The 14,916-nt window shown below is 47.7% G+C and overlaps 1 protein-coding gene across 2 annotated transcripts in view; it reads right to left on the bottom strand.

The window, feature by feature from the left end:
* Window positions 1-9,513: 9,513 nt before the first annotated feature.
* TRAPPC9 (trafficking protein particle complex subunit 9) overlaps window positions 9,514-14,916 on the bottom strand; it is a 350,271-nt gene continuing 344,868 nt past the window's right edge. For both annotated transcript variants that reach the window (XM_077351413.1, XM_077351412.1), the window contains 2 exons: window positions 12,016-13,413; window positions 9,514-11,945 (listed from right to left, as the gene is read on the bottom strand). In XM_077351413.1, coding sequence (XP_077207528.1) covers window positions 13,246-13,413 — 168 coding nt within the window. In that variant the 3' untranslated portion in view covers window positions 9,514-11,945; window positions 12,016-13,245. The remainder of the gene's footprint in view (window positions 11,946-12,015; window positions 13,414-14,916) is intronic.

The raw sequence follows: 14,916 nt of genomic DNA, 5'->3' as shown, positions 1-14,916 counted from the left end.
CGGGCTGTCTTTGTTGTCAGGCTAGAAGTGCTGAGTCACTTCTCAACTCCAGGCATTACTTTCCGGGTGACTGTTTACCTCCTCCACAACTCTGGGTTGACACACAACTGCCTTAGAGACAGCTGTAAACATCCTGATTGTCTTATGATCTGGCAGAAGATTGTGGCCTCCCAAGCAGTTTTTTTAAAAGGCTCCCATGAGTGGACTCAAATGACTTCCATAGCATTTTTCTTCTGACTCTTGGTTATAGCAAAGTCCATTTACAAGTGTCCCCCCCCCCACCCAGTGATTTCCCACCCCTCTCCAATGACCTGGTCATCAGATCTCAGAAGCTAAGAAGGACTTGGACACTTCTCTCCTGGTTCAGAGGGGCTCTGTGCGCAGTTGTGGATGGACCTCCTCCAAATCCCCATAGTGGGCTGCAACCATCCCCTCACTTGCAGCACCTTCCAGGTGCTATTCTGGTAACACCAACAGCCCCAAGTCTATAGATGCCTGAGCTGGGATGTTGGGCAGATGAGTCTTTTGGCTTCGTACTGGGACCCCCTTGGCCACCAAGGGCAATGACCTGCTGTAGGTGTTTCCTCAGCTCCTCCACCTCCTACTGGTTCAGCTCTTCCACCTCCTGCTGGTTCAGGCAAGCCATAGAGCTGTGCATTCTCCTATCCATCCATGGGTGGTGCCCGACCCTCAGATCTGAGTTCAATGTGGCAATGTGGGTGTAGAGATTGGCCTAATATCGAATATTCCCTGGTCCGGGGGTTCTCAACCTTCCTAATGCCGTGACCCTTTAATACAGTTCCTGACCCCCAACCATAAACTTTCACAGAAATTAAACTGAAACTGACCAATGGCATGAAGATCCACGGTTCGTGATTGTATATAAATTGTTTTTTCCCCCGGGGTTTCTCAGTTCAGTTCTGCCTCTTGTCCCACCGTGCCGATCTCGCTTTTTTCTGCTGCTCCAGACAGATGAACACTCTATCTCGATCTACCCCGCAAGGCTGTTATTTATTTATTCATTTATTTAGATTTCTATACCGCCCATTTCTTTGCAGCTCCGTGTGGTTATGTGGATGGCGCCCCCCCATCCAAGCTGCTTGCCCTACAATGCCCCCTGAAAAAGGGTCGTTCGAACCCCAAAGGGGTCCCGACCCCGAGGCTGAGAACTGCCCTAGTCTGAGGGAACATGCCCTCTGGTCAGTTCAACAGTACCTTGCTTGTAACCCGTTACGGTCCTGGAGGTGTGCTTATGAACGGCTTCAGTCTCTTAAGTAGACGTGAGATGAAACCCAGAGGAGAAATCCAGCAGCGAAGGCAGGACACCTTTCCTTTTAAAAACGAAGTACCAAGCTGGTTGCAATTGATGGGCTGAAGTCCCTCACCTCCTCCGCACGCTGGCGACGAGCATGGATTTAACCATTCGTGGAATGTCCGTGGTTAAGACGTTTCATTTCGAGGCAACTGATTGCAAAAACGATTGAATCTCCCTTTCCTTTCCCCCGGATATATTGTGTACTTAAAGGAAACCAATAGCTGCAATAATGCGTGTGATAGACCTCTTCCACAATTTGAAGAGTATGTTTGGGGTTTTAAAAAAAAATCGCTGGTGTCCAGGGGAGAATTGCATTAGCTTTAATGAAATCTTCTGAGGCTTTGGAAAATGTAATAACTTTTTAAAAAGATGTTATTAGCAGACCTGTCGATTCTCTTCTGTTCCACTCGGAAGTTATGAACGAGGAAAGTTGGCACAAAATGACCACGCCAGCCGGGAGAATTGGGGATTTCTCCCTTGTTCAGGTTTGAAAGGCAGGGTGTGTGTGTGGGGGGGATTATTATTGGCTGCAGCTTATTTCTCCTTCCAGATGTGATCACAAAGCATGTCCAAGATTTCATGAAGGAGAAAGTCAGGGGAGATTTGAAAAGAGATGAAGAACAGAGTGAGTGGCTATGCAGGGATGTTCCAGGAGGCCTGGACACCCCTAAGGATGGCTCATTACAATGTTGGATGTGCAGGTTTAGTGAGTACAGAGAGAAGCTCTCTGCCAAAAATAGGATGGGTACATGCAGGTGTTCAGAAAACAGATTCTTTGAACTGCGCTTCAGGTGTAACCTAAATTATGTTGGTATTATTTATCTATTTAGCATATTTACATGCTGCTTTTCTCCTGGAATACAGGACTCAAATAGAGTTACCACCTGGAGATCTTCTGGAGTTCCACCGGTTCTCCAGATGGCAGGGATGAGTTTTCCTGAAGAAAATGGCTGTTTGATGGATGAATTATGGGGCATTATATGGATGAATTATGGGGCATTTGATGGATGAATTATGGGGCATTATATCCCACCAAGCTCCTTCCCTTCCCTGAAGCCCACTTTCCCTGGGATTCAACCCCCCCCCTCCAAATCTCCATGAATTTCCCAACCCTTCTGAATCAGACCTTGGTCCATCCCGGTCCCTATTTTCTACTCAGACTGGCAGCAGCTCTCAGGGATCTCAGGCAGAGGTCCCTCATGTCACCTATGGGTCCATCCAGGTCAGTCCTGTCTAGTGTCAGACCAGCAGTGGCTCTTCAGGGGTCTCAGGAAAAGGCCTTTCACATCCCCTATTACCTGGTCCTTTAACTGGGATTGAACCTGGGACTTTCCGTATGCTGAGAAGATGCTCTGCCATGGAGCCATTTAGGTCTTTTCAAGACAAGGGCAGAGTTGCAGCCCTGCAGCTAGAATAAGTAGCAGGCTGCCTGCCTGTCCTCCTCATCCCTTGCTCTGCCTTTCTACTAACCCAGAGAACTGGCATGATGATAATCTTCTTCTCCCAGGATTCTAACTCTATTCCCGGATCTTGGTATTCTGTGGTCTTCTCCTGTTCTTTCTTTTCTATTCTGCTGTCTCCTGGGATTGCTGTGTCGATTATATGTGTCTCTAATCTACTTTATTTCTAGACTGATAATCAGCCCTGTGTAATTATCATTCCTAAATGTAATTCTTAGCTCCGTCATTAAAAAAAAAAGGAATCTTTCCCTTCAACTTAATCACCACCGAGAAGAATTTTGCCATGGCTAAAGTAATCCTCAGATCCTCATCCATTAATAAAAATGGTACTCTCTTGGTTCTTATCAACAGATACCAAGTTCCTTAAGACTGGGGTTCAGCAAATTAACTCTCTATGAATCATACCTTGAACAATCCACAATCATACGATCCATTTCATTTCATTTGTAATTCCGAGAAGGTCTTCAAGGTTCCACTTGGAGGCTAACATCCCTACCTGGGAAGGGAAAGCAGCTGAGACACAGCAGGTAGGCCAGATTCTAATGATTTGCCAGGGGGGGTTAAATGGAAATGATTGTTCTCCTAGCCTTGGTTCTCACAGATCATCTCCCCTCTGCCATCATCAACGACATCTATGGAGTAATTTCTCAGCAGATGCAGAGGAAAGAAAGCCCTTAGGACAGCTAATTTCATTTACAACATGTGTATTCTCTCTCTCTCTCTCTCTCTCTCTCTTTCTCTCTCTCATTTAAAAAAAAAATAAACATCTTCCCGAATAGCATCACACCCCAAACACATCCAGGCTTCCAAAATGAAGGCTTTTCATATTCAATCGAAGGAACAATCCATCACGGTGTTGTGCTTTCTCGTGGCCTCCTCTGTGCTTGTTCTGTGAGGGGAGAAAAAGCTTGAATATGTATGGACCTCCTAACGTCAGCATGAGGCACCGGCGGCTCAAAGGAACTTCTTAGAGTCAAAGGAACTCATCCTGGCACAGGCTCCGGCGAGCCCTTTGCAAGGAACGCTTGCGCATCGCTTCCAGGACAAATTGATCGCCCAGATTTCTGCAGTGGTCTCTTCTGCTCTTCAGGAAACAGGAGGTCGGTGTGTAAAGATAGGGAGGCATCATGGTGTAAGTCAGGGGTAGTCAACCTGTGGTCCTCCAGATGTTCGTGGATTACAATTCCCATGAGCCCCTGCCAGCGTTGCTGGCAGGGGCTCATGGGAATTGTAGTCCACGAACATCTGGAGGACCACAGGTTGACTACCCCTGGTGTAAGTGGCTAAGAGCGATGCATTCTAATCAGGAGAACTGGGTTTGATTCCCCTCTCTTTCACGCGCAGCCAGCTCGGTGACCTCAGGCACAGTTCTCTTAAGAGTTATCTCAGCCCCACCTACCACACTGGGTGTCTGTGGTGGGGAGAGGAAGGGAAAGGCATTGGTAAGCTGATTTTGGGACTCTTTTGGGTAGAGAAAAGCGAGGTATAAAAACCCAGCTCTTCTTCTCTTCTTCTAAAGTTCTGTCAAATCTCAGGTGACCTATGGTAATCTCAGCCGGGGGCTTTCGAGGCAAGGGAGAGGGGGGTTGCTGGTGCCTCTCCCAGCAGAGTCTTCCTGGGAAGTCTCCCATCCAAACCAGAGGTGACCCTGCTTAGCTTCCGAGATCTGATGAGGCCAGACGGTATCATGCCACCTTCTGTTACTCAGCCTCTGACAGCGAGCGGCGATTAGAATAGTTCATGGATGGCTCTATTGGTTTCTACTAACCATGGCGACTGAGGGCAACCTCCACATTCAGAGACGCCAATCCCCCTGAATCCCAGAGCCAGGAGGCAACATCAGGGTAAGGCTGCAGCTTCTATGCCCATTGTTGGCTGTCCACAGTATAGACAGGATGCTGGACCAGATTGACTACTGGTCTCATCTGGGAGGGCTGTTTTTGTTCTTTTGAAGGCCTTAGATTCTATGACCTGTTGGTGGCTGTCCAGAGGAATCGGTTGGCCACCGTGTGGGAAGGGATGCTGGACTAGATGGATCAGTGGTCTCATCCAGCAGGGCACCTTTTGTTCTTGTGAAGACCTCAACCCTTTGGGCCCTCCAGAAGAACTGGTTGGCCACTGTGTGAGACCATATGCTGGACCAAATGGACTATTGGTCCTACTGTATCAGACAAGCATCCTGTTTTACATGGTGACCTACCAGTTGCCTGGGGGACCATCATACTAACTAGAAGAAGAGTTGGTTCTTATATGCTGCTTTTCTCTACCAGGAGTTTCAATGCGGCTTACAATCCCCTTCCCTTTCCTCTCCCCACAACAGGCATCCTATGAGGGAGGTGAGGCTGAGATAGTCCTGAGATTCCTGTTCGGTCAGAACAGCTTTAGCAGTGCTGTGGCGAGCCCAAGGTCACCCAGCTGGCTGCATGTGGGGTAGGAGCAGGGAATCAAACCCAGCTCACCAGAAGTCCGCAATCCTAACCACTACACCAAGGTGGCTCCCCTGGGAGAGTCTTTCCTGTATGTTGTCTACATAGGAAGCATCGTTTCCAATTGCGGCCAGAGGCAAAAGCAATCTTTAAGCACCGGTGATATATGTTCTTGATGTTTTAGAAAGGCCAGTCATCTTGCTGCCAAATTCCATCATAACTTTTGAACAGTCTTCAGAGGCATCCATCAAAGGCGCAGAGTGCATTACGGTAAGTCCAATGGGATGTGATTTGACTCTGGAGAACACTGGCTGGAACCTGCCTGGCCAGGAAAGACAACAGCTGTCTTTAGCCAAAGTCTACGGAAGGTGCTAGAAGTCACAGAGGAGACCCTGGTCGTCCATCTAAAGGCACATATCTAATTAGGGATGCCAGCCTCCAGGTGGGACCTGGAGAACCACCAGAATTGAAACTCCTCTCCCGACTACGGAGATCAGTCCCCCTGGAGAAAATGGATGCTAGGGAGGGTGTACTCTGGGGCATTGCACCCCACTGAGGTCCCTGCTTTCCCCATGTTCTACCCCCAAATATCCAGGAATTCCCCAACCTGGAGCTGGCAACCCCACCCCCACACCCTACTGGTGGCCAGGAAGGATCTGGCAACCTTAGATTGACTAGCATTCCCCAAAGCCACAAACCTGTCCCTTCAGTAGGGGACCCGCTCCCAATAGGGGTGTAATTTTGGAGGTCTCTCAGAATTAACACAGATCTTCAGATATCAGTAGTGAGTTCCTCTGGAGAAAACAGATACTTGGGAAGGTGGGCTCTATGGAAATAATACACTGCTAAAGTCCCTCCCCACCCAAGCTCCACCCTAACATCTCCAGGGCTCTCCCACGCTTTAGTTGGCAACTCACAACAGGGTATACAACATCAGCACACTCTTGCAGCATGGCTTGCAGCATGGCGCAGTTTTGCGAGCAATAGTCCTCCCTGGGTCCTCCCTGACAATCAGCAGGGCATGCGAGTTACCAGCAGGAAGGAGGCTTAGGCCTTCTTGTTGACATCATACAGGAAGTGACATCATCACACAAGTGACTTTCAGGCCATGCTCTGGCATTAGGGCAAAAACTCTATGGTAAAGCCCACTTCTACCAAATTCCAAGGTGTCACCTGGAAGTCTTTGGTGTGGTGATGTTACTTCTTGTGTGACACCGGCGACATGGCCTAGACCGTCTTCTTTCTACTGGCATATCCCTCTACTAGTCATCTGATTGGTGGTTGAGGGGCAGGATCTAGCAGCGGGGGACCCCTGCCACCAACAAGCAGTCCAACAACTCTATTAGTGGAGCAGGCCAATATGCTTGTGCAGAGTTCTGCACGTGTGTCTGAGTCTCCTGGCCCATGCCCAAGATTTGCATGCTTTGTCGAGAAGCCTACCATAATCTTTAGCAAGGCTGTCAGAGAGCGTTTAAAGGCTTGGCAAGTCAGCAACGAAAGAAGCAGCTAAGCACATTGTAATTATCACACACTAAAAAGTTACTGGGACACGGAATGCCCCGGAGCTCTGCTGCGCTCATCCAGCTTGCTGACTGTACTTGGCACACCTTACGAAACACGCGTCCCGTTTCCTCTCCAGCTCCAGGACTTGCAGACATGCTCTGAAAACTACAAATGCCGCACTTAGAACAGGCTTGGCACATTTCTAATAATATTCAGTTTGCCAGCCTCCAGGTGGGACTAATCTACCTTGGGTGATTCGCTTTCACTTTAACCAGGTAGGGCCTGGACTTTTCCTGGGATTGTAACTCATCTGGAGACTACAGAGATCAGTTCCCCTGCAGGTACTGGCAGGAGATCTCTTGGGATAACAACTGATGATCATTTCCCTTAGAATGGGCACTTTGGAAGGGACCTCCAGGGTCATCTAGTCCAACCCCCTGAACAGTGCAGGAACTCACAACTGCCCACTTATAGTGACTCCAATTTCATGCTCAAGTGATCACCCCACCAAACGTCTCCAGAATCCAGCCTGGCCTGGAGGGAATTCACCGACCATCCCACAGTGGCAATCAGCAATTCCCTGGGTTTGCAAGGAAGGGCCACAAGAGACAAACGCTGGCACATCCCTTCCTGCTCACCTATTCACAATCTGTCCAAATTCATAAAATCAGCATTTCTGTCAGATGACTACCTAGCCTCTGCTTAAAAACTTCCAAAGAAGGAGAACTCACCATTTCCACTGAGGAACCGCTCTGAGGAACTTCTTCCAGATGTTTAGCCAAAAATTCTTTCGAATTAATTTCCACCCATTGGTTCTGGACCGACCTTCTGGGACTACAGAAAACAACTCTGCTCCATCTTCTATAGATCAGCCATTCAAGTATTTGAAGATGGTTATCCTATCACCTCCCAGTCATCTTCAACCTTTCCTCATACGACCTGGAAGGGGGCATCACAACCATGGCTCTCTAGAATCTCAGGCACAGATCTTTCAATTCTTCCTGACTCATTTAGTTGGGAATGATGGAGATGCTGGTGATTGAACCTGGGACCTTCTGAATGCAAAGCAGAAGCCCTTCCGGTGAGTCCCAGTTCATCCCAAAGCCCATGGACACCAATGGAGCTTCCCCTAGAATGAATCAGAACCTCAGTCCTTCAAGGTGAATATTGTCTACTCCCACTGGCAGCAGCTCTCCAGGGTCTCATGGTGAGGCCTTTCACATTATCTACTGCCTGGTCCTTTAACTGGAGATGACCGAGATTGAATCTGTGACCTTCTGCATGCAAGAACAGAGGCTCTTCCACTGAGCCACAGCCCCCCTGCCTAAGCCCCCTTGGCAGGATGAGCAGAGACCGGCATGCACTGAAAACCCAACTGGTTCATCGGCCAAGAGAAACCATGTTACGGTTGGCAGCGTCAAACACAAGTCAAGAGCCATCTTGCTCAGCCAAATGGACTCTGGGATGGATCCCTGAAGGTCTCAGGAGTTTTCTGAATTCCATATTATATCAGCGGTTGGTATGAAAAGGCACAAAGCCGTTCTTGGCATCTTGGAAGGTTAAGGGGAGGACGGACGGACGCAGATGTCTGTATGCTCCTGTTTTAGCAAGATCAGAACAATCTGTGCCCAGCTGCCCCACATGTGACACGGCTAATCAAGTTCCCCAGATTGGAATACCAACATCTGCTCGATCTGCAGTTGATATCCCGACGAACGGTTACACTTCAAAGAAAAGAGGGTGATGTCAACGACTCAATTGGCAGAGGCCGGCGAAAGCTCTAATGACACACTTCCATTAACAGACGAGATGTACACAGAGATAGATCCGGGGTCCGCAGCTGGCCAAATGGCATGGCATTGCCAAAAAGGGCAGCAAAAGGCACTCGAAACAAGTCATTACATTTTTAGACCTGTCCCTCATCGCAGAATAGACATCAATGCTTTAAAACAGGTCAAACTATATCCTAAAAGACACAGAAGTCCAGCCATTATATATTTATTTGACTTAATTTCTGGCCTCCATTTCTTCTCCATGGGGATCCAAAGTGGCTTACAACAGGTTTCCCATCTCCATTTTAGCCTCAGAACGCCCAATGCATTGTGCAGAGGGTTGGACCAGAGGACCCTTGAGGGTTCTCTTCCAGCTCCAAGTTTCTAACCCTGTGAAGTTAGGCTCAATGACTGGCCCATGGTCACCCAGCATACTTCCAGAGCAGAGCTGGGATTCAAATCTGGACCCATCCCTCTGACCACTACACCATACAGGAAGATTGACCAAGGACCTCGCCTGCTACTTCACAACTCACTAGAGCAGGGGAAGTCAACCTTTGGTCCTCCAGATGGTTCATGGACTATAATTCCCATGAGCCCAAATGCTGGCAGGGGCTCATGGGAATTGTAGTCCATGAACCATCTGGAGGACCACAGGTTGACTACCCCTGCACTAGAGGCTGGAAGACTGAGAATAAAAAGGAGGTCCTTGTCATTTGGGCCCATTGTACATCCTCACCCTCACTCAAGCTCCTGTGCAGCCCTCATCCCTTGCTGTGGGGCAGGAATGCCTCCTCCCCTCCTTGAAGAGCATGGTGCACCATTAAAGTAACACAACCACAGAATTGAAAGAGCAAGACTGCGTAGCTCATGCCTCCTTGGTTTTGTCCCAGCAGTCCACGTTCTACCGATGGAAATGGATCTTTCTTTGCGGACAGCCTGAGGCTCTTCCGGAAGTCTCCAGAGGTGGGGACAGTCAGTAACTTACCTGCCAATTCGGATCCCAGCGGAAATCAGACACGGCGGAGACAGGCAGGTGGGTAAACAACCAAAGCTAAATATTTATTTGGCAATTATATCTTACATACAATTGAAGCTTTTCCGGCACAAAGACTCAGACAGACCGAAACCTGTTTTTTGGTTCACCGCAACATCTCAGTCAACAGTGATTTAATTGAGTGGGGGGGATGGGATGTCCGATTTACGAGCAGGTTCGTTAATGTATCGAGACTGGAAGGAAAACAAATCTGCCGATAGTGCCGGAAAAGGAAAAGGGCTTGAGGAGGCCCCATCTCTCTTGGAAGCTGTTGCAAACGTCTTTCCGGGTAGCTGTTTCGGCAGGACTCCCATATGTCTAAGGTAGGGGTAGTCAAACTGCGGCCCTCCAGATGTCCATGGACTACAATTCCCAGAAGCCCCAGGGGCTTCTGGGAATTGTAGTCCATGGACATCTGGAGGGCCGCAGTTTGACTACCCCTGGTCTTTAGGGTGATACGGAGCTAGGACATTGTCCTATGAAATGATACCACAGTAGGAAAAGTCCCTCCTGCTAGACGCTGGCAAACCGACTCCAAAGCTATTCTATCTTGCCCCATCCAGTTTTAACTCATATCAATAGGACGCCCTACCTAGTTCTCTCTTTTACACTTAGATGCGTGCAAATGGACAACTGGGAAAGGTAGCGAGAAGGTTTGGTGCTATGATCTGTGAAGGGAACAGGGGTTTCCAGGGTCCCCTGGCACAATGAATCATCATCCCAGGCCCCCAGAAAGCAGAAGCAGCGTGGCCTAGACAGAGGAGAGAGGACACTTGCTACTCAAAACCTTTGGATGGTTGAGAAGTACCAGCAGGCATTGCAAGAGCCTGTGCATGAAAGAGCAAAGATAATAATGGGAAAATGCGCCCACCTTGCAGTGACACAGGTCACAATGAGTGGCATTTGTGGATCGTTGAGCATGCGACGCAACGCTTTCTGTCTACACAAAGCACAGGGAATGAGCAGATTTGGTCCCTGGTGCCCGGGCACGAGCTTCAGAAAAGGCTAAACATCCAATAACGAATGAAGCTACATAGGATTAAAAGTAGAAGAGCAAGTGGGGCTGGCCAACAGTCCACGTGTATAATCCCTAATTTCCCCATTCTGGCCAATCTCTGTGGTTTTGGGGTGTTAGAGGAAGGGAAGCAAATTAAGTGCCATTCTACAGCTCTGTGGATTTTCAGCCCATGCAAGTTAGTGTGCATAGATTTCAAGTGCATCCAAACGCAGTGAAGTTCAAGAGGAAGGTGGACAGAAATGGACCAACCTACACATTTAATCACCCAACGGTTGCATTTAAGAATAGCTTTTCCCCTGGAAAAAGAACATTAGCAGATTATTGTTCTTATGAGTACAGAGTATTGTTTCAGGTGGCTGGGCAGTGGAGAGAGAGGTTTGAATGTACAACTTTACATATACATATGCCCTAAAGCAGTGGTTCCCAACTTGCGGGCTGCGGCCCGGTGCCGGGCTGCGAAGACCATGGTGCCGGGCCGCGGTTCCCTCTCCCCGCCCCCCCCCCCCCCGCAGTAAAAAACTTCCCAGGCCACAAGCTTGCGGCCCGGGAAGCTTCTTACTGCGGGAGGGCGGGGAGAGGAAATCAGGGCCGCGCCCGCGCATGCGCGAACGCGCCATGCGCGGCCGAAATCGCACATGCGTGGCACTTTTGTGCATGCGCACATGCACAAAGTGCCGCACATGCACGATTTCGGCCGCCACGACACATTCGTGCATGCGCGATGCGCGGGGCGCGGCCCTGCCGGTCCCCAGCCTCAGAAAGGTTGGGGACCACTGCCCTAAAAGTCATATAGGCGATACCACCATGCAGACAAGATCTCAGGCTTCTGTGCCAGGGTCTCTGATTTGCCAGCGCAGAAGAAATAAGTGAAATAAGCACCCGGAGAGAAAGGGAATATGTGCACTTGGGGAAAGACAACCTTCCATGTGAACGCAGCTTCTAAAGCTGCCGTACAAGAGTCTTTAATTCAGGTCCGAATGTGTACAAATTGGAATCAGGTTAAATCTGACCTCTGAGAACCGACAAGCCATGTGTTGTGGATATTGGGAAGAAATTTGGAGGAAATTTACCCTGCAAGGTACATCTCAGAAAATGAAATAAATTTTTCTATGGATCATGTGGGACACATCAACGTTTGGGGTTCTCTAGACGTTGCCCTCTGAACCCAAAGACCTTGAAGGCAATTCAGCCACAAGGTTCCAACAACTAGTCAAAAAAAAAAAAGTTTTGCCCCTGCTTAGTACATTCAATGCATCATGCTTAAGCTCTTCCATCTAAGCAAGGACTTTCTAATGGGTGGTTGGATGTAACAGAATCCTGGGTTCTGCATGCTGAGTTGACCTATTAAGCAAGTTACGTGGCAACCAACGGCCCTAGGAAGGCTTGGAGAAATGTCTAGACCAGGGTAAGTCAACCTGTGGTCCTCCAGATGTCCATGAACATCTGGAGGACCACAGGTTGACTTACCCTGGTCTAGAAGACAACAGAAAGTTACAGGTCCTAGTTACATGCCTTCAGTCAACCTCAGTTCCTTAATAACTTATGCGCCTACGTTCTCTGTGGATCCTGGGCTTTTCAGGTCCTTATCACACAGAAATATTAACTGCTGAACCACATTGGTTTGTACAATCTGGAATGCTGGATGTTTATCCAAATTTGGGAGGACCTCTCTACCCTCCTTAACCATTGACCTTTCAATGGACTACATAGTCAGGAAGATCTGGAGTTTCAATAAATACATTTGGGAAGAAGGGGAAAAAACATGAAGGGGAATATATTTGCACGAGACAACCAACGGGTGGAAATATCTCCCTCTAAAGTTACATCGACAAGATAATAATTTCATTTTTCTCCCCTCTGAGTCCTGGGAAGGGAATCAGTTCACTCAACCACAGGGAATTATTTTCAGTCTGTGTTAACCAATTTTTATAGGATCGCATGGAAGACGAACAGACCAGGCGGCCTAAGCATGCCATCAGATTGGCAATTTGGGACTGTCCAAGATCACATGTCCTGATGTTGCAGTACACTGGATCCCGACATCATGGAGGACCTCTCAAATTACCGTTTTGCCACAGGAACATAATATCGAGGATGTCAACAAACAAACAACCCCGCTAAATTGACACATATTGGACACAAGATCCCAAGGTTGACCTCTGAATTGATCGCATCCCAAGACTGCAAGGGGAGAGCCAGACCATATTCTGAGCCACTAATTCTACACATTCAGAAGATGCGACAATATTCTTAGGAGCTGTAGAGTGGAAAGGAACGTGGAGAAATGTGCCCATCAAAACTCTACTGTCAACTGAGTGACAGCCATGAATAACACTCAGATGGACAACTCAGATGGACATCTCCTAGCTAGCACTGAAGCCTACGTCTTAGAAACTAACAAACAAAGTCCCACATTTTTTTCCGGCAACTATACAATAATCACCGTAGTAAAGATGAGTGTTCGCTAATACAGTAGCTGGGAAACGAGAAAAATCCATTTTCTCAGTATACTCAATCACGCTTTTCAAATACCCAAATGCAACTGACTCGTCTGCCAACGGTGGCTATCTCTTGGATGCACCTCTATGAAAACAACCGAAATCCCAGACTGGGAAGTGACATACTGGGAGGGGGGGGGAGTTAAAGGGGGGACATGCCAAACTGTAGTAGGCATAGAGGCTAATGCAATATGGAGCGGTAGGTTTACAGCTTGCTCTAGAGGACCGGATTAACGGCACGGATATGAACGCTAGGCAGGCAGAACCACGAGAGAGGGAGTTCCCTGCTAGAGCTGTCTTCATGGAATTTGATGTTCAAGTAGAAATCGCCTGTGTAGAGGAAGAGGAGGGCACCGAGGCACACCGAGTTCTCCGTGGGTTTCACCTGAAAGAGATGGCTGGAAGTTAGTGAATACGGATATTTACTGGCAATAGGCAGCGAGTTTTTTTTTTTTAAATTAAAACATTTTAATGCCCCATTTCTGCTTGATCAGGGTCCTCAAGCCAGCACACATTTAAAAAAATCAACAGCTAAAAGCATTGGAAAAACCATAATTGCATAAAATAATTGCAACAGAAAAGCAGGTCCTCAAAGTAGATAAGCAATAGAAAGCTGGACAGGAGTAGTAAATTTGGGATCAAGAGTAATTATATGTCTGGATGAGCAACAACATTTTAACCTTGTGGCTAAAAGCCAGGGGGTAGCAGGGGCCTTCAGAGGGAAGGCCCCCATGGAAAGGACCTGATCTTGATTGCCTCCCACCTCAAGTTCCATTAAACATTGGTTCAAAGCGAATACTCAACTTCCCAGGTAGTTACCGTAAACAGGCCTTTTTGTCACTGCCTTATATAGCTCATCAACTTGGCATGACAAATAGCCATTGGCATAAATGGGTGCCCAGTCCTTATTCTCATAGAACCATAGAGTTGGAAGGGGCCAGACAGGCCATCTAGTCCAACCCCCTGCTCAACGCAGGATCAGCCCTAAGCATCCTAAAGCATCCAAGAAAAGTGTGTATCCAACCTTTGCTTGAAGACTGCCAGTGAGGGAGAGCTCACCACCTCCTTAGGCAGCCTATTCCACTGCTGAACTACTCTGACTGTGAAAAATTTATTCCTGATATTTAGCCTATATCGTTGTACTTTAAACCCATTACTGCGTGTCCTTTCCTCTGCAGCCAACGGGAATAGCATCCTGCCCTCCTCCAAGTGACAACCTTTCAAATAAAACCTAAATTATTGATAATATACAATGGTTTTATGTATTTTATATTTGAGACTTCTTGTTACCCACCCTGAGTAACAAGGGAAGAGAGGATTATAAGAATAAAGTTTAATTTCATTTAATTGAATGGTTGTCCGTTCTATTTAACGAGCACCCGCCGTACAGTGGGGATCTCCAATCTCTTTGTATACAAAATGGCTGCCGGGGAAGATAGAGCCAGTCACCAAATGGCTGCCACAGGAGGTGGAGACACATGCAGAGGAAGTTCAAGTGGAGGAAACAAGAGGGATAATCTAGAAAACACACACTGGGAAAGTGGAATTAGAGAAAGGATAACAACCAACACTGTGGTCACAGCTACCACTGGAACAATGTTATTTTAATATGTACAATCAAACTAATCTCTAATGGCCAATCAAAGTCCTTCCTTTCCCCCCTTCCTAAAAACACTCTGTGGGCTCCAAGGAAAGGTTTGGTGATAACTGGAAGATTCCAAAGACTACAGTGTTGTGTATGTGGGTCTGCCCAGCAGAATATGAATAATAGCTAACATTATAAAAAGGAGGTTGTCAGAGGCTTAATTAAGAGGAAGGTCTATCTGGATTCAGCAAGTCCCAGTTAAGGATCCTATGATAAATTATTGCTTCCAAAGTTTTTATTGAT

This window comes from Paroedura picta, chromosome 9, assembly GCF_049243985.1.
Source record: "Paroedura picta isolate Pp20150507F chromosome 9, Ppicta_v3.0, whole genome shotgun sequence".
Classification (NCBI taxonomy): Eukaryota; Metazoa; Chordata; class Lepidosauria; order Squamata; family Gekkonidae; genus Paroedura; species Paroedura picta.
This window is presented reverse-complemented; position numbering and strand designations above follow the sequence as displayed.